The sequence below is a fragment of the Rhamphochromis sp. 'chilingali' genome (assembly GCF_963969265.1).
Source record: "Rhamphochromis sp. 'chilingali' genome assembly, chromosome: 1".
NCBI classification, from domain to species: Eukaryota; Metazoa; Chordata; class Actinopteri; order Cichliformes; family Cichlidae; genus Rhamphochromis; species Rhamphochromis sp. 'chilingali'.
In genome coordinates this window covers 55,616,153-55,635,216 of record NC_137929.1, presented here as the reverse complement: position 1 = coordinate 55,635,216, position 19,064 = coordinate 55,616,153, and the positions used below count along the sequence as shown (strand labels likewise).

Here is a 19,064-nt window from a genome sequence, read left to right as displayed (position 1 = left end):
ATAAAGTGTGTTGTGAGGGGTTCTACAGCCTTAAAACATCTATAATAATTGTATAAAAATAAAGTTGGCTACTTCGCAGATTTCACCTATTGCAGGTTAATTTTAGAACATAACTACCCCGATAAACGAGGGACCACTGTACTAAGTAATTTATTGAGAATTTTTCAGAAAAACAATATTTCCCCATTGGATAATCAGAAGAGAATGGATGAACGGATAATATTTCACCATTTTACTAGGGTGACCAACCGTCCTCTTTTTTGCAGTTGTTGACTTGTAAAAGCCTATCGTTTAAATATGTTAAAGTTTTCTTTAAGCAATTGTATTATTAAAGTTTTTCATGACTAAGCCAAATCTCCTCTTTTTTGGAAATCAAATGGAAATCAAAATATGGTCACCCTAATTTTACAAGACAAGTTTTCTTTACTTTATTGGGTGCAGCCCATATTATTGAGTCATTTAACCTGGACTGAATTCATGGTATTTTACCAGACAGGAGACACTCCTTTCCTGTACAGCTCTTTTGGTAGTTATGTTTAAACAGTGATTGCGAAAGAAAAAAAAAATCTTAGAATTTCTTAAACATTTCTTGCATTTTTCAACTGTCTTTTTTTCATCAACAACATGAAGTGCAGGTCTTCAGGGCCAGCTTATGTGATAGGAATTCCGTGGAAAGTGCAGGGTATCAAGCAAGTCCAGGGGATCAATCACTGCTCAATCTCATCATAACAACTTTATTCTCTTAAACATTAGATCTTTAAACCATAGTCTAAGTGGATATATCACCTGGAACTTAGATTTGCTCTAAATCTGACCAGGCCTGCTTCAATTCACAACTGAAAAGTGTCTGTAGTATATTTTTGCCTGTACAGTATAGTTATTTATTTATTATTTTATTTTGTAACAATGGAAAAAAGTATTTACTCCTTTTCTGTTAGCTGACACCCATCCTAGAGTAAATAAGTGCAACAGACAGAAGTGGTACCAGCACGTACAGACAGATTTACACTTTAAAAGATTGAGAGAAACTGTATTGTGATCTAAGGAGCTTGGAAGGAAAAGCATCTGGACTTCTTTAACCTCCTAGAACCTGGCGTCCACATATGTGAACGTCACATTTTGGGTTGCCTAGACTAAAATATGTAAATCATGTAAATTGACAGAGTGAGTGCACAGAGGGCACCAAATTTTTGCAGAGTTGCCACAGACCTCCAAACTTCATGCGGTCTGCAGATCATGTGGATTTAGTCGTGAACCGTTTACCAAGCAGCGCGACCTGATTTCTGCTTGTCTAGTCTGCCATCTGGTGGAAAAAGGCGGTAAGTGCACGTATGACCGCCTGGGTCCACTTTTTTTCTTCTTTGTTTCTGTCTCAAATAAGCAGCTGCTACAAAGAAACCCCCGAGCTGCCCCGCTGCTGTGTTTTATCCATGCCGGCTCACTTACAGTCCGCCGGGCTTTGAGAAACACGCGCTTTAGGTACGTCCGTTACTTGGCTAGCCGAAGCTGTTAGCTTCCTCAGCAGCTACAACAGACTGCGACGTTTACGGTAGAGGGTGTTTGTGCGACCGCGTTAAACAGCTAACTAGCTTGAGCCCGCTGATGAAGTGCGGTTATAAAACAAAGGGATTAGCAATGCTGGCCTCGAGCTGTAGCAACACCTAATAACGGTCGCAGCTAACAGTTTTTACAGTAAACAAATGCTATGATGAAAAGCATTGCGTAGAAGTACTAGTATTGTGTTAATCACAGGATAAGTTGCTCTACTTTCCCCTCTGCTGATGTGAGCGTTGGTGGTATAGTGGTTAGCATAGCTGCCTTCCAAGCAGTTGACCCGGGTTCGATTCCCGGCCAACGCAAAGTCATTTTTTCACTAAAGTGGCAACTTTAGATTCTACTGTTAACAATTGCATATTTAAAAACGTGCTCACCCCAACGGTTTTCATTTGGTGTCTGAAAACTAGCGTCTGAAAACTTTTTGTGGGGGAAAAGCTTTTTGTGGTATGAAAACTAAAGTCATTTAAACACACTGTTAGAATTTAAAGCTACCCGGATTTTCAGGCACTAATGCAGGCACAATCAGCTGTCTATGTCCTGTTAATGGGGACTTTGGCACGACTGTCCTATCCTCTCTTGCTTGCCGTGATCAAATTCAGTGAGTGTTCATACCAACGGGACAGGAATTTTATTCTACAAACTTAAACATGAAGAGGAACTCATGACACTAAATACAAAATATATTTAAAAAAAATATAACTTGTCTCTTATGTTGTTCCTGCAGCTGCTGAATGAGCTCTGTTAGTACATGCCGACATGGGGAGGTATTTCCACAGCGAGGTGGACATTAAGAGCCCGTGGCATCAGGTGCTGGCTGCCTTCTGGCAGCGCTACCCAAACCCATACAGGTAATTAATGATTGTTTCAGTGAATATGCAAAGTCATTTCCATCAATGAATCTGATATTTTTCCCTTATAAAACAGTGAAAAATGTCACCTTATTATCTAGTACAATAAAAGAAAAAAAACACATTAGTCCATTTTCTCCAGACAATGGACAAAGTGGACCAAACTGTCGTGCTTTTATCTTGACTGCATCAACCCTGGGTGTTGTTTGGAGAACTTCAGTTTTTTAAACAATAAAAGACATTTAAAAAAAAAGAATGTGTGAGTGTCCTTAAAAAATAGATCTGTTTTGGTGTACCAGCACCCATGTACTCACGGAAGATGTCATATACCGCGAGGTCACCTCCAGCAACCACCTGCTGTCCAGGCGACTGCTGACGAAGACCAACCGCCTGCCGGGCTGGGCGGAGCGGGTCTTCCCCATGCACATGGCTCGGGCGGTCTATGTCCTGGAAGATTCTATCGTGGACCCTCAGGCCCACACGCTCATCACCAAGACCTGGAACCTGAACCACAACACGCTGATGGTGAGATGCGCTCTGATTAGATCACTGTGGTTAATTAACCCCCCCACCCCCACCCCATGACAGATAGGATAGAGTTCAGATCGATGGTCTTATTGTCATCAAGTGATTTCTCCCACTTTGAATGGGGCAGTTTGCAGTTTGAGATAACCAATCAGAAAATGGCCACGAGCTGTGAATAGCATGAAAGCATGAGATCATGGTCATAAGAGGTGGATGTAATAGAGCAGACCTTCCCAAAGTGTGGGGCCCGCCCCCCAGGGGGGGGCGCAGAGCCATTGCAGGGGGGGCGCGGTATGAAAAGGGGGGGGAGAAAAAACAAAACTCTTGGACACTGCTAGCACGGGGCGCCCACAGAAATGCAAAGCAGGAGATGAAGCATCGCTGAATATGTTTCCAAACCAACTTCATTCTAAGCCAAAGACTAGAAAATCTGGTGAAGCATGTTTGCCCTTTGGTTTCACCTGCACAAGTGCCGAGGTAGGTCTCCCGTGCTTAATTGGTTTTCCCTGCGTTGGGAGCAGCACTGTGCTCTCCCTATCACGGACAAACAGTATCCCACAGTTGTTTATGTTTTTAAACCCATTTTGCACAGAGAGGCATTTTTTGAAAAATGCATTGATAGCAATGTTGAATATTATTACACATACAGTAAAATAATCACACCGTGACGCCTCTGCCTTTCTAAATGGAGGGACAGTAACTGCGTTTGTATATGTTAGTGTGTAAAACCTGAAGACAGTAAGATTAACAGTATTTTGTCTCTATCTGCCATTCTGCAATTCATCTCATGTAAACAATAACGTGCGCACAGCGTGACGTGAAAAAAGGCACATACCTTTGACGTTGCGTGACGAACTCTGTATTCCTCATCCACACGTAAACGGAAAAAAAGGAGTTTTAAAAAAATCTCCGTTTTCGGTGATTCGAAATGCTGTTTATGTGTCAACGAAACAGCTGCGTTTTCAAAAATACCCGTGTAGGTGTGGACGTAGCGTAATAGTTTACTTTCTTACTACCTGTAATTTATTGCAAGTTACTTGTATTTGCTTAATTGTTTACTAAATGTTTGAGGTGTGAAAGAAACCGCAATGGAGCAAAATATGGGTGTGTGTGGTTGGAGGATGTGTTTGTGCGTGTGCGTGCGTGTTGTAAAACAAAGGCAGCAAAAAAAGTTTGGGAACCACTGTAATAGAGGAACCAGCTGACATGGTTTGAGCACCTGAATAGGACATCTCCTGCACATCTAGACTTTGATGGACTAGGTCAGGGGTTTTGGGCATGTCCAGCTGTGAGGAGACCTGTGACAGAAACAGGACTGGACTGGGAATGCCTTGCTGGAAAGGCTGGAGATAGTTGCCTAAATGAGGCCATTCTCTCCACTTTTGCTCATCTCAGAAAGGACAAGAAAATGGATGAATTTGCAGATTTAAAGAACTGCACTGAACACAGGTATAAATGCTTTTTGACTGGAAAACTACAAGGCCTCTTACAGTCTGGTTGGTTTTAACATTTTCAGTATTTAACTAAGTTGAATATAATACTTTTTCCTGTGCTTGAACATAGTTTGTGTTTGGAGTAAAAACGGGCTTTTTTGTACATTTTCTACCGTCTCTGCCTCTAAGACTGTTGTGGAGCGGTGTCTGTTTGAAGAGAACCATGGTCGGCCATCTTGGACCAAATTGAGGAGGGAGGCCTGGATCTCCACAGCTGTATATGGACTGGGTCGACCCATACAGGTATACACAAACATACAAATGTTTCAGTCCTAAGGAAAATTGGCCACCAAAACCCAAACTCAACCTACTATCACTTAAAGTATAAAGAACACATCAGCTTCTCTTAGTGTATTTCTAATAGAGATTGACAGACCACGTGACCTTCGTGCATTGCTTTGTGGGTACCCGTGGCAACAAAATCAAAACACTGCATTAAGCGCTAGTATTTCCAGCACCGGTAATCATTAATTCTGTGGTTTTAAACCCTACTTGCATTTTATTTACCCCAAAAACAGTTATGTACAAAACGACGGACAACACGGCAGGTCCGTACAAAGGTTGATAGAGGGCGCCCAGTCTGGATCGCATTCCAGCATTTTGTAGGCTGGTTTTCCTACAAAACATAACAAACATTAGCCCGCAAAGCCACAGTGAACAAAGCAGCATAGCGCAATGAATTCTATTCAAATCAATATAAGACTTACTTGTAACCTACATCAACAATTATGTTATGATAAATTACGTAATAACTACAACAGAAGACTTACTGTTGTGGAAATGCTTGGAGCAGACTAACATGTGAGCTGGAGTGTTCTGAAACGTTATATTTGGTCTTCAAATTGCTGCAATCCAGGCCATACGTCAGCTCTTGTTACTTCGGAAACATGGCTTGAACAATTTCTCTTCCACGACGTAATCCCATAAACGATCTCTTTACCCGTCGGCTTCCCGTGGCTGTCATGCGACCGGCTATTGCAGTTAATAATACAACAGCTTCTCGCCATTTTTTGTGTTTCTTTTTATCGCTGTGTGACTGTTTTCATGTGAAAGCCTGCGTGCGCTAGTACCTCTTGCCACGAATTCCCAGAATCCTTTGCGGTTTTACCCCAGAATGACATCACATTTTCAATCTCTATAAAAGATCCCCAGTAATGGCTGGAGGTGTGGTCAACACGAACTTGATAACGGCTGCTTAGTTTGCCTTAATGTTCTGCATGTTTGCGATTATAATTTTATTCCATTATTTTTGCAGTTGGGTTGTTATGCTTGTTACATAGCTTCATGTTGGCTTAGCTAATATCTCGGTTACTCCTTGGCAATGCAGGTCATAAATAAAACCCCTGACTAGTTAGCGAGTTGTTGCTGGGGAAATTCGTTGCAAAGAGGGTGCTGCACCAAAATTCTGTCTGCGATTGGTTTGGTCTCTTATCAGATTGTCCATTGTCGCCCATAGTTTGCATGGAAGATGTCTGCAAACACTCAGAAAATTGTGAAGTAATACCTCCTGGCTCTCAAGCCAAGCCAAGATACCAAAACCAACTATGTGACACTTCGTCAGTATCTATATACAGCTAACGTATGGTGCGGGTATTTATCTTTGACTAATTCTTTGTCTTTCTCCGCCAGGAATTCGGTCTTGCCAGGTTTAAAAGTAACCAAGCTAAAGCCATGAGAGGGCTGGAGTACTCTCTCTCCAAGCTACAGAGTAAGTCACAAATACATGCACACACACATTTGTATTTCACCTCTGAGGGCTTCACCAAAACCTGAAGCTTAATTACCACAAGCTATGTGTTTTTGTACAAAAGTCCTGAAACTGTAAAAAGAAATCCAGTTAAAACCAAGAAAACAAACGTCAGCCTATCACAAAACCGCTGTTTTTTCTTTCTTAAAAAGGGAAATCATCATTTAAAAACTGTGGTTTTTATTTTCTCTGATCATCTTTGTCTAATTTAACTTTTAGAGCATTTCATTAAACGTTGGTCTCAATCTTGAGACCAACATTTACTGTATTGCACACCTTTGGTGGTGGCTTAGAGTGATGTCAACTTTTTCATTGATTTTTAGATTTGGTCACAGGAGTCACAATTTTTTTTATTTATTAAAATATGAATAACAAATGTCATATGAGTCTTCTCTTTTGACTTTTTTATGTAGATGTAGTTTAGATCAGCCTGATTTTCGGTCATTAGAACTTAAACCTTAGATTGCATATAAAAGACGACGGTACACTCCGGGTGTGAGAACTGTGCATTTTCTTTTCTAGTGTTAAACCTTAAACCTATTTTCAGCTCCATTATGCTCATATTCAGTTTATTTTTCACTTCAGGGCTCAGATCAGTGTGACAGTTCCTCATTTTCTACTTTTATTTATCCACAGCTAGTGACCAGGGAGAGTCATCAGAGAAGCAAAAGCCCCTCCCACCACAAGCCACGCCGACCCCCAACCAGAAACCCAAACAGTTTGTCTGAACCTCAGTAGGAACAACAAGCCCACAATAGAGATTGACAGACCACGTGACTTTTGCGCATTGCATGCCGGGAACTCGTGGCAAAACAATCCAAGTACCGCATCAAATGCAAGTATTTGCAGCACTGCAAAACGTTCATTCTCCGGTTCCAATACCTTCTTGCTTTTTCTTTGCCCCCCAAAAAAGGTATGTACAAAACGAAGGATAACAATGCCGGTCTGTACAAAGACAGACTCGACGAAAAGGCAAAGAAAAGATACGTGGAAAAAAATCAAAGGAGTGAAAGGGTTAGACCCTTACGAGCACACAGAGTGGACAAAAGACGTTAGCGTGCTGCCCAACTTTCACCACCACCAGTGCATACATTCATGAAGTTTAGTAACTTCAGGTCACTGCAACAAGCCCAGGTACAGTTTACTGACGGATGGGTACAGGACCTTGAAATGCACCGTGTAGAACGAAAGACCATCGCACAAACAAAGGTAAGTTTACCAGTCTCACAAATCGTCTTCATAAATACACATTCGTTAACCGTTTATTAATAGGACCTTTAAGCTCAATGGTAATTAATTAGTAGTGGAAATAATTTCTGGTACGGATTACAGAAATGTAGCAGTGACAATAATATTGTATGCTGTAATCGTACTGGGCAATTAGTGATACAAAAAACCAAAAAACCTGTTTTATCTGCTTTACCCGTCGGCTTCCCGTGGCTGTCATGTGAGCGGCTATTGCAGTTAATAATACAACAGCTTCTTTCCATTTTTTGTGTTTCTTTTTATCGCTGTGTAACTGATTTCAATTGAAAGCCTGCGTGCGCTAGTACCTCTTGCCACGAATTCCCAGAATCCTTTGCGGTTTTACCCTTGAATGACGTCACATTTTCAATCTCTATGGCTCGTTTGAAGAGCAGCACTAAAACGGTGGGGCATCCACTCATCCTCAGTTCTGATTGGTGACACATTAGCTGATACTGATTACTTTTCAAAGTCACCAGAGCAATGAACTACAATAATTCCCAGGATTCCTTGGGACTGATTTAATCATCTTATTAAAGTTTTAGTAATTTTTTTTTTAAGTTTGCAGTTTGTAATTTGTCAGTTATGTAATGTAAACATGATATTAAGTTAATAATTTAAGTTTATGTTGACTTTTCTTATCTTTGTTTTTATATTTTTATATGGAAATAGTGTTTTGTCTTATTTTGTAGAATTCTCTGAATGATTATTGTCATCTTGGATTTCTTTGGGACCTCCCACAGTAAATGTCTTAAGAGATTTTCTATCAATAGGAACGGGTTTACATCAGATTCAGGTAGTTTAGAATCAGACTGTTGTAGAAATGCATGTTTCATAGTATCCATATGCCAGTTTGAGTAGATGTTTGTTTTCTGGTGGTATGGCTCTGATCTTAAAATTCCAATAGATTTATGTTCTGGATAATTGGCCAACCCATTGAGACCAAGGGGAAGGTCAGAGTTGAGTTTTGTTTTTTCTCATGCTAAAGAGGATATTGTGTTTTAGATGTAGTCTTATCCGTTTTGGCTTTCCCATTTTTCCATTTGGTAGCTCGAAAAAGGGTTGTCAGTAACCTGGTGTATGTTAATATTGCAGCATGCCAAGCTGCATTATGCAAAATCAACCTCTGGGGCTAACAAATAAAGCTAATGTTAAAGCACTGAACACTGCAGTTTCTCTAATATCCACTTCAGACTGGTTCTAAAAGTGACCAAAAGTGAGTCAGTTCCCACAGACGCAAAATGTCAAACTTTACAACAGAAATAAAGATATTTACAGCCTGCTACAAAAAGATATTTTGGCCATATAAACTGTCCTGCATGTTGGCTAGAAGAGGGACATCAGTGTTAAAACTTCTGCCCACTCCCTGTGTGTTCTATATAATATCTATTCACACATCTTGACGCTGAAGGTTCTACATGGTTCTTACATGGTAAAGTAAGCACCTGAAAATAAAAGAGAAAAAACTTGTGGGCTGCAAATGGTAGTTTCTCATTGCCCGGATAAAAAGAATTTGTTAAACTGCCCTCACTGGATTGACCAATGCTTGTAATGGGAAAGCCTAAGTGAAGATATAAGAAGGAAAACTGTAGATTAACCTGAGTTGGGAAGGTCTGTTGGAGCCATTTCTAAGCAACTGCAGATTCCAAGATCATCAGTTCAAGCAGTTTCATCTAAGTACAAGTTATTTGGATGTCTCATTGCTAAGGACTGAAAGAAGAGCCAAACTGTCACTATCAGATGAGAGGAAATTGGTCAGGATGTTCAGGGATCCCCCAGGCTCAAGCCTGCCATGAACAGGAAACTTCTGGAACACCAGCATCAACGTCGATAGCAAAGTCAGTTTTAAATTGCCACGGAATGAGAGGGTGCTGACCAAGAAACAAACTCCTACTCCAAAAATAACACCTTCAAACTCCACTGAAATTTGTAGCTGCCCATATGGACAAGCCAAATGCATTCTGCAGAACATCTTTATGATGAGACTAGACGACCGGGGCGGCGGGTTGGGAAGCTCATCTATGTAACCGGAAGGTTGCCGGTTCGATGGACAAGACACTTTACCTACTGCCTACTGGTGTTGGCCAGAGGGGCTGATGGCGTGATATGGCAGTCTCACTTCTGTCAGTCTGCCCCAGGGCAGCTGTGGCTACAACTGTAGCTTGCCTCCACCAGTGTGTGAATGAATGAATAGTGGAATTGTAAAGCGCTATGAGGGTGTCGAAAAGCGCTATATAAATACAATCCATTATTATTATTATTAGACAAAGGTTGAACTATTTGGCCAAAATGACAGGTGGTGTGTTTGGAGGAGTAGCACTGCAGCGGCCGTCAAGCATGGTGGTAGCGTCATGCTCTGGGGCTGTTTTTACACTATTGCTACTGGTACATTACACAATGTGGATGCAATAATACAGGACTCTCCTTTTTTTTTTTTACTTGACAACGATCCCAAACACAAACGAAAACTCGATTCAAATGGAAGCACATTCAAAGCACATTAGCTCACATTAGCTAAGCCAGGTCTTTGCGAGGAAACTAACCAATTGAAATAAACTCTACCAATTCTGCCATGATGAATGGTCAGTTATCCAGCCTGAATTATGCCAGAAGCTTGTTGATGGATACCAAAAGTGTTTGGTTGAGGTCAAACCTTCTGAGACATTTAACCAAATACTAGTGAGGATGTAAGTATATATTTAAGTCTTTATGCATAGTTTTCGACCCTGTGTGAATTAGAGAAAATTCCAAATAAATTCAAACTTGAGCACCCAGCTCTTATTTTTTAAAGTAATTAAACATGTATGCTATACCATCATTCCACCATCGAAAAAGGTCAGTTCCAATAAATTATTTAAAAAAAACAAATTACCATGACATTCATGATGAGTGTATATAAACTTCTGACCACAACTGTATGTTTAAATGTGGAATGAATGGGTGGTGTCTGTAACACTAATATTAGTGCACATCTTTTCATTTTTCTAAGCCCGTCAGCTTTTCAAAGCCTCTGAATGTATTGCAGGAAATATTCATTAAAGCTGAAAAGACTGGAGTTCAAGCTGAACAGTTTCAGAGCCAAAAAGTAGAAGTAATGAAATTCTGGAAAAACACAGACTGGTTACCACACGCTTTATTTTTCCATCCTTTAGCAGAAATAGTACAAGTATAAAGGAGATGGATAAAAGCAGCATGTCTCTTGTCTCTGCGAACACTGTCACATTAGGTCAGCACTCGGTTGGTCAGTCAGTCCATCCAAGTCACCGTGGAAACCACCTGAGAAGACAACCAGAGTAAACTGTGACTGCTGTTCTTTCTGTCACAGACCTTGGCTCCTTTTCACAAATCATATCCCAGTTCTTCTGTTGGAATCATCTGTGTTTGAGGATGACCTCTGCCCTGATGCTGGACTGTCAGGTGACGTACAGTGGTGTGAAAAAGTGTTTGCCCCCTTCCTAATTTCCTATTTTTTGTGTATTTGTCACTCTTAAGTGTTTCAGATCATCAAACAAATTTAAATATTAGACAAAGATAACATGGCCCTGTATGAAAAAGTATTTGTAATTAAATAGAAATTTTCTAACAAACTGAAGCAAGCTAAGAGATCTCAAAAAGCAAAACAACATACCACGATCCAAAGAAACAGCTGATAAACAAAGTAGGTGACATCTCTCAGTCTGGAAAGGGTTAGAAGGCCATTTGTAAGGTTTTGGGACTTCAGTGAACCACAGTGAGAGCCATTATCCACATATGGACAAAACCTCGAACAGTGATGAACTTTCACAGGCCAGCCTACCGAAATTACTGCAAGAGTGCATCAGCAACTCATCCAGGAGGTCACAAAAGAACGATTCTTGACCTCAAGCTGAGATCACGAACAGATGGCCGTATATTCCCACTTGGGTTCTGCAGGAGGACAATCATCCAAAGCACAACAGCAAGTCCACCTCAATGGCTTAAGAAAAACAAAATGAAAACTTTGGAGTGGCCAAAGTCAAATTCCTGACCTGAATCTGATTGAGATGCTGTAGCATGACCTCAAAAAGGTGGTTTAGGCTTGAAAATCCTCCAATGTGGCTAAATTACAACAATTCTGCAAAAATGAGCGGGCCGAAATTCATTCACAGCACTGTACAAGACAGACTGCCATTTATGGTAAACGCTTCGTTTCAGCTGTTGTTGCTAAGTTTGGCCCGACCAGTTATAAGGTTTAAGGGAGCGATCACTTTTTCACACAGGGCCATGTAGGTTTTTTCCTCTTAAAAATAAACACCTTCATTTAGAAACTGCATTTTGTGTTTACTTGTGTTATCTTTATCTAATATTTAAATTCTTTTGATGATCTGAAACATTTAAGTGTGACAAATCTACAAAGGAAATACCAAATCAGGAAGGGGGGGAAACACCTTTTTGAACCACTGTATAAACTAGGACATTTTATTCACTCAACAGCTTATCAGGCAAAGTTGGAAATACAAACCCATCAGTTTAGGTGGGCAGAAAACTTAACTCCAGTAAAAATTGCTAACATATCTGTAATGTCTCTTTCCACCTCCACCAGTGAGGTTTCCTCAGGCATTTTTCCTCTTTCTGAATTTCTTACTTAAACTTCACTGTTCTCTTCAGCAATCACCACATAACATATATGATGGTAAATCACAAAAGCCGATTGTACCTTACCTAATAAGTCCAGGACACGCTGATGAAGGCTGGAGCTTCAGGTTCATATGTCAAACTGGCAGATCTGCGTACCCGAGCAGGTGTGTTACACGTCTGGAAGTTAAAGACAAAGTCCAGGCTTTACAAAACCAAGAGTGATCCATTCATTTAGGACTGAAGCCACTGACAGCAAACATTTCATCTTTTGTGTCAAAACCCTCCAATTATAACATTTTTATTGAATCTGATGATAGTAGTCTCTGAAAGTCGATCAGCATCTATTATATATGGGTCGATTCATCTTTTAAAAATGATGAATTCCGGTGATAACAATGAACAGCATCAGAAACAGCATTTTCAAAAGCTGAAGAACCTTTTAACCCTTTAAGACCTACCATAGAACCAAGTCCGCCAAAGCTTACTTTATATTTTTACATGCTGTAGTGCCATTTTTGGGAGCATTTCAAGTTGCTATACATCAATACAACTGTTATAGCCCAAATTTTAATAATATTTATGCATTAAATCCATAGTAACCACATAAATTGCAAAAAAGTGCAATAAACTACAGAAAAATTGAACATCGTTTTTGTTTTGTTTTTTAACATATATTTCTAATTAGAGAAATTTAAGAGGTTTATCCCTCAAAACTTTAAATACAAAAAAGTTGCAAAAAATAGTTTACAACCACAGGAAATTTAATTTGAGTGTCTTCATAGTTTTATTTCTGAGATACACCAATTTTTATATACTGCAGAAAAATTGAAAAACAATCGTATAATGCAAATTTGCAAAGAAAACAGCATGTGCATCAAAATAAACTATTTAAAGCAGTACAATTTGAGTTCTAAGCATCACAGAAACTATTCAGAAAAGCATAAAGTCAAACATGACTTTTAAAAACACCAGTATAGGCTTTTAAGGCCTACAAGTAAAAAAACTACATTTTCCGCGAAAATGACGTCACTTCCGGTTTCTGGCAGGTAATGGCGGACATGCGATCGTTCGCGCTGACGTCTATTTCAATGTAGGAAGTGTTACGAACAGCTGATCGGATTGGCAAAGTGTATTACATTTTTGTTCCTGCAAGCACTTTTTATGCAATTTTTGCAAAGCTATATGTGGAAGGAAACCGTGACCTAGCACAAGCTGATGGCATAAGATGTAAGTACAACCCCTCCAGTTTCATATGCAAAACAACATTATTGTGCTAGCTTACATGGTTCCGGTTCTACAGGGATTTAAAAATAGTTACGCAAAACGGAGCGTTGCCGCTCCGACCGCCTTTAAAGGGTTAATGCTTGATGCACTGCACCCATATCTAACAGCTCGGGCAAATTAGGAAAAAAATCTATGGTGTCATGGACAAGAAAGTCTACCACAACATTTTAGTGCATTATGGAGTCTCTTCTGGACCGGAGCTGATTAGTCGTGGGTTCATATACCAACAAGACATTGACCCCAATCATAAGTCAAAGCTGTGCAGACACTATTTGACCAAGAAAAAAGAATGTGAAGTTCTGGACCTGATGAAATGGCGAAGCGAAAGGTCAGACTTCAGTTCTGTTGAGCAGATTTGAGATTTAATGTATTCAAAGACAGCTCGCTAAAGTTTTATGCAAACCAATTCTCTGTGGACAGCTAGAAGCTATTTGGACATCAATAGCAAAAGACACTATGGATAAGGAACAGTAAATAATGCGCTTCAGTGCTTGAACATTTGCACACTGAAGAGAAATGTCTATGTGCAGAGCAATGTCTCATGAAATCAGAAAAGATGGCCAGATTTGGTATATCTTTCTATGAACATTTGCGTACCGGGATGCAGTTGTTCCCCTGTTTGGGACACAGGTGGAGCTGGCAGTGAAGGAAGATGTCACTAGAGCCCCCAGTGAACCGGAACATGTTGAAGGAGAAGTAAGTGGAGGTTGCCAGTCCGTTTTCCTCCACCTGCACCGTCGGGTCAGCAGGGTTTGCACAGCTGTTCATAAGCAGGAAAATAAACTTTGTTCAGGAGTCCATAATAGTGATCAAAAGGAATTAATCTCTGAGCAGCAGCGAGCAACCACCACCTCTGAATTTCTCTCACCCGTTAATGATCAGATCATGTCTTGGACTGCTGGTGGGTGATGCCTGGTCAGTTGCCCAGCAGGAGTCGGTCACCACACTGACCATGCTTCCATCCAAGCCATTGGTCTTCAACACCATCCAGATTTTCTGGTTCAACTGCAATTCACTGTTCCACTCCACAAGTTGTGTGCGGCCGGCATCAGTGTAGGCCTTGATAGTCAGAGTGTAATTCCAAGCTCCAGATGTGATGCACTGTGCAGCGGACCTGCAGAATGCACACATTTACACTGTTGTTAACAACAATCCCAACATCTTAAAATACTTGCTCTGTTAACAATGCCCACATTTTAACAAATATTCAAACAATACCTAGCAGCCATTACAAACCAGTCTCTGATTCTGAAGGTTGCAGTGTGGATGCTTGGCTGACTGTGAACACAGGAGAAGTCGATCTGGACTTGGTCGTTGCGAGTGATGATGTCAGAAGAGTGATTCTGGCTCCTGATGGTGTTCTTATAGATGATGTAGCTGTTGTTGGTCTGCAGGGTCACATAATCAGATACTAAGCAAGTTCTTCATTGTTTCATCTTTAACATCTGATACTGTTTAAGATGTTGACTGACTGGTATAAACTTCAGATGACCAAAAATTTTAGAATTCACAGAGATCAAAGCTTAAACAGCAGGAGATGAAACCCACCGTGACCACCGTCCCACATCTGTTGCTGCTGTTGAAGCTGAAGGTCACCATGTGGGTGAGCTCGTCCACCTGACCCCTGCAGGTCGGGTCGTTGAGCTGTAAAGCAGAGTAATTGATGTCTTTGTCCTCCAGGAGACAACCGACCAGAGTGACTGAAGCAGTGTTCTCCTTGCAGACCGCTGCATCACCTGAACGTCACAATATCAGTCAGAAAAATCACAATTAGAAGTTTTCCTCCATTATTCAGCCCTGTTGTCATGGTGATGTCACAGCTGTCGTACCCAAAGAGTTGTTTTCTTGGTACTTGGAGGCAAAAATGGTCCGACAAAAGCAGCGAGTGTCACCACCGACCGTCTTCTCACCACAGAACTCGTGATCGCTGCAGGTCCTGTCCTGACAGAAGGCCTCAGAGGCTACAGAGGAACACACTGATGTATTATCCTGAAAACGTGGGAGCTCTAAAACTCCACAGTTCAGTTCTTTAACAAAGGAGAGCTTATTAATAGGGGTGGGTTTTGATTAGTGATTTATCGATTAAAATCGATTCTAGCTTGGATAACGTGATATCGATTCATTAAAATCCTGAATCGATTTTTTAATCTAAATTTATTTTGCCCAAAAAGCCAGAATCTCAGGTTAAACCTCACAAAATTTCAACAACCACCAAACAGCTAAAACAGTAAATGAGAGCAGGTACATGGATTCTGCACAAAGACGTAAACACAAAGCGCGGACCCGCGGATCAGGATCAGGATCAGTGAGATGTTGCCTTTCTCACCCGACGGCACGGACTGGGGCTGAAAGCCGACAGCTCGCTGATTCTGATGTTTCGGCGGGTCCACGCTTTTTTGCGCTAGATTCCGAAGCTGCAGGTTTCTCTCTCCAACCAAAATTCACTGAACCAGCACAAAAGAAGCAGCAAACTACGCTTCACATTTGATAAACATCGACGTGAATTCCCTCTTACTTTTGCTGTTTTGCTTCCACCACGATACAATCACACTTCATGCACAGCTCTCTCTCTCTCTCTCTCTCTCTCTCTCTCAGTCTACTTCAAGAACAGTTTTGTTGAGCTAGTTAATAGGTATGCCCTCATTGTCATCTGTTGTGATTTTATTTTGAAAGGATGCTTCCTGTTATGCTGCGGAGTATACGCGAGAGTTCAATAAACAAAGTCACCTTTTGGTGTGAATGTTCCCATGAAAGCCGATGCCCCACGTGTGATTATTCCTCCGTCTAGATAATAAGTATCTTCAATATTTGATAAAGTCTCGCAAGTGTCAGCTTTCTTTTTATGGATATAAAAATATAGAAATGTACCGATGCATGATCTGAATTATAATATTTCTGACTGTCTGAGGCCAAATTTCCCCGATTCAAATCAAATCGAATCAGAATTGAATCGATTCTAGAAATCAGTGACAATCTGACGTCTTATTAAGGTCTTATTAACATCTTACAGCAGCCGGTCTTTGATGTCCAGCCATCCAGAGCGTGGTTGTGTTGACTGCAGGCTCTGGCGTAGGCCTTCAGGAACTGACAGTTGAGTCCGCTCACCGCAGGATATTTACACAAAGTGTCGGTGCAGGCGGTTATGTAGGGCTCTGGGTCAATGTCAGTGTTACAGGAGGAGAAGGGCGCCTCCTTCAGGAGATTACAGCTGTACCACAGATAGAGAAACAAAATTGAAGACAATAAAATAATAATCTGTAATCAGTTGTGTTTATCTTCCATCTATGCTACAGTCACATGTGATGTACCATGTAATTTACAAGACAGATCAACACACATGTTTTTTATTACGTCAAAGGGTAAACAGATCCTGCCTTGTGGATCAGTCTGCTCACCGTTCAGTCACACTGGTGCAGTTGATCGTGCTGTCAGCAGGCTCACTGTACTGCATCTCACAGCTAGGGGGCGACAAACAACAAAGTTCAGGCTCCTTTATAAAAACAGAATATCTGCAACATCAGCAGCAGCAGTCAGAGGGACTCTGAGCTTGTGATGCGGTCTTACCTGGTGGAGCTGTACTCAGAGAGCCTCAGGTCACTCAGAGAGCTGCTGGAGTTTCCACACAGACCCTCCACAGATGAACCAGCAGGTCCTGCACAGGATCAGGACAGAATGAGTCAGATCAGCATCAATATTCAAACTGGACAAACACAGAAGAATAAATAACAGCACAGTTTACAGTTTACATTACATGAGTTAAACTTTATTTTCTGTACCTTTTAAGACGATCTGTGCGGTGTCGCCATCAAAGAAGACAGAGATGCTGAGTTTGGTGAGTTCGGCAGTGACTCCAGTTTGGTCCTTAGAGAGCTGCACACCGTGAACCAGCTGAGATGAGCTGCTGAGGGTCAGTGTGGAGTCGTCCAGCTGCATCACAGCAGAGACAAAGTGGTGGAAACACTGAGTGAAACATGTCAAACACACAAACAGGCTGATTTCACAGCAACAACCACTGAGTTCAGCAGAGGATGAGGGAGGACTTTGGATCAGACTCCACTCTGACACATGAACTGTGGCTGTAGGTCGCTTACCTGAACTCTCCCACCTTGTTCCAGGTGAATGTCATGCCCGTCCACACGCAGCGTCACACTGTCCAAAAAGCTCACATCTTTACGACGTCTGTCCCTGAAGTTCCCCAGAACAAGGAAATCTGGGAGTAACGGAGTCGAGAACAGAGAGTACGCACAGCGATCCTGGATGGAGTTCATATGGCCGTGGACGTCGATGACAGTGGGGCCGGTCACAGTGCAGGTGGAGGCCAACCTGCAGCTAACAAAGGCAACCAACCACAAACATCACCATGAGTTGCTGCCAAAGAAGGTTACCGCAGGGGACCCTCTATTTCTTAAGTTATTTCACTGTAGAACCTTTTAGTAACAAAATATGAAGAGAAAATATTTACATGCCGTTGCCTTGACAATACTCCAATGGACCACAACCAGAGGTCTGGAGGGTTGCAGTCTCAGAACAGGTGACATTGGAGCAGATTTCTGGGTCAGAGTTGACCACAGTACCAGGTATATACACAGTACCTGGGAAGAGATAGAGGCTTCACTTTAGTTCAACAGTTTTCCAACTGTAAGTGCAAATAAAACAGTAACAATCAAATCTTTCAGAATTACATAATCCCAAAGTCACGGTAGGAGTTTAAGATTCACTAACCTGAGTGTCTGCATCCACTGATATCTATGGTATAATTATGATACTTGTTAAGAACGTTATTAACCGCTAATGTGTCGATTACGACATCACTGACCCGAGTTTGGAGCTAAACAGAAACAAACACAGCTAATGTTATAATCACAGAGCAGAAAGAACTGACATCAAGCTGAAAACAGACACAAATGTTGGCATTAAATATAAAGTATTTAACATATTACGTCAAAGTGTTATTGTTCATATACACACAGACTCACCGCCACTAAACCAGTGCCATGTGCTTCCAAACTCAGAGCTGCTTCTGTCCCAAAGTTGAATAGGTTTAAGATCATCTGTAAACAGGTTAACAGGAAAGATTCAGTCACTGTGAAGAAGTTTCATCTGAAAGTGTTTAGAAAAGCTCAGGTTCACAACATTAACATTGGGCCTGTTGAGCTGCATTGCTAAAACATTTTGAATTTCATAATGGAGTGTTTCCATATGCTATAAAAACTACAGTCATCACACATGTTTTTAAATCAGGTGATTATATAACCAATCATCAGACCAATCCTTCTGCTAGCAACAAAAATAGCAGAAAAAGTGATTTTTAAACAAACACGATCATAATCCAACATGTTGTCATATACTGAAGTGGTATCCATGCAAGTCTCTGTTTTCATGGTCTGTATTGTCTTAAAGTGCCTCTGTTTTCAATCTTTAATAGTTGCTTTTGATGTTTAGTTTGTTTGGTTATGATTATGCATTACTTTTACCATTCACATGCGTTGGTCCTGTCTCCTGTCTACGCTTAGATGCCTTTGCATCTTTGGTTTTCCTTCACCCTTCAGGTGAAAACTAGCCTGTACGGCTGCATCTTACATACTCATGTTAATTAGTCTACAATGTCCCTTTAAAAAATAAAAAATAAAAAGAAACATTTTTCATTTTATGTTTGTTTTCAGTGTTGATTGAAACTATTAATTTTAGGCACACCCTTCAGGCTTTGTGATACAGAGCAGGACTCACCGTTAAATGGCGGATCGGCATGATTATTTGCACACTGCATCT

The 19,064-nt window shown here is 40.9% G+C and overlaps 2 protein-coding genes across 6 annotated transcripts in view; one reads left to right on the top strand and one right to left on the bottom strand.

Annotated features, from left to right (window-relative positions):
• The first annotated feature begins 1,343 nt into the window (after positions 1-1,343).
• LOC308402282 (PRELI domain-containing protein 1, mitochondrial-like) overlaps positions 1,344-19,064 on the top strand; it is a 26,953-nt gene continuing 9,232 nt past the window's right edge. The window contains exons 1-7 of one of the 5 annotated variants that reach the window (XR_013972727.1): positions 1,344-1,479; positions 2,282-2,405; positions 2,705-2,930; positions 4,553-4,666; positions 6,053-6,131; positions 6,807-7,379; positions 17,411-18,902. Coding sequence is in view for 2 of the 5 variants with exons in the window: in XM_080890985.1 (XP_080747111.1) it covers positions 2,314-2,405; positions 2,705-2,930; positions 4,553-4,666; positions 6,053-6,131; positions 6,807-6,898 (603 nt within the window). In the remaining 3 variants the exon portion in view is untranslated. Of the gene's footprint in view, positions 1,480-1,507; positions 2,156-2,281; positions 2,406-2,704; positions 2,931-4,552; positions 4,667-6,052; positions 6,132-6,806; positions 8,789-17,079; positions 17,244-17,410; positions 18,903-19,064 lie in introns of those variants that run through there. The other 4 variants (XR_013972728.1, XR_013972726.1, XM_080890985.1 and 1 more) reach the window with 4 other exon arrangements.
• Positions 16,005-16,951, bottom strand: LOC308408953 (von Willebrand factor-like; the record flags this gene model as incomplete). The annotated part of the gene is made up of 3 exons (XM_080901435.1): positions 16,005-16,503; positions 16,691-16,753; positions 16,860-16,951. Coding segments are annotated over 3 exons (378 nt in total), but the record flags the coding sequence as incomplete, so codon positions are not given.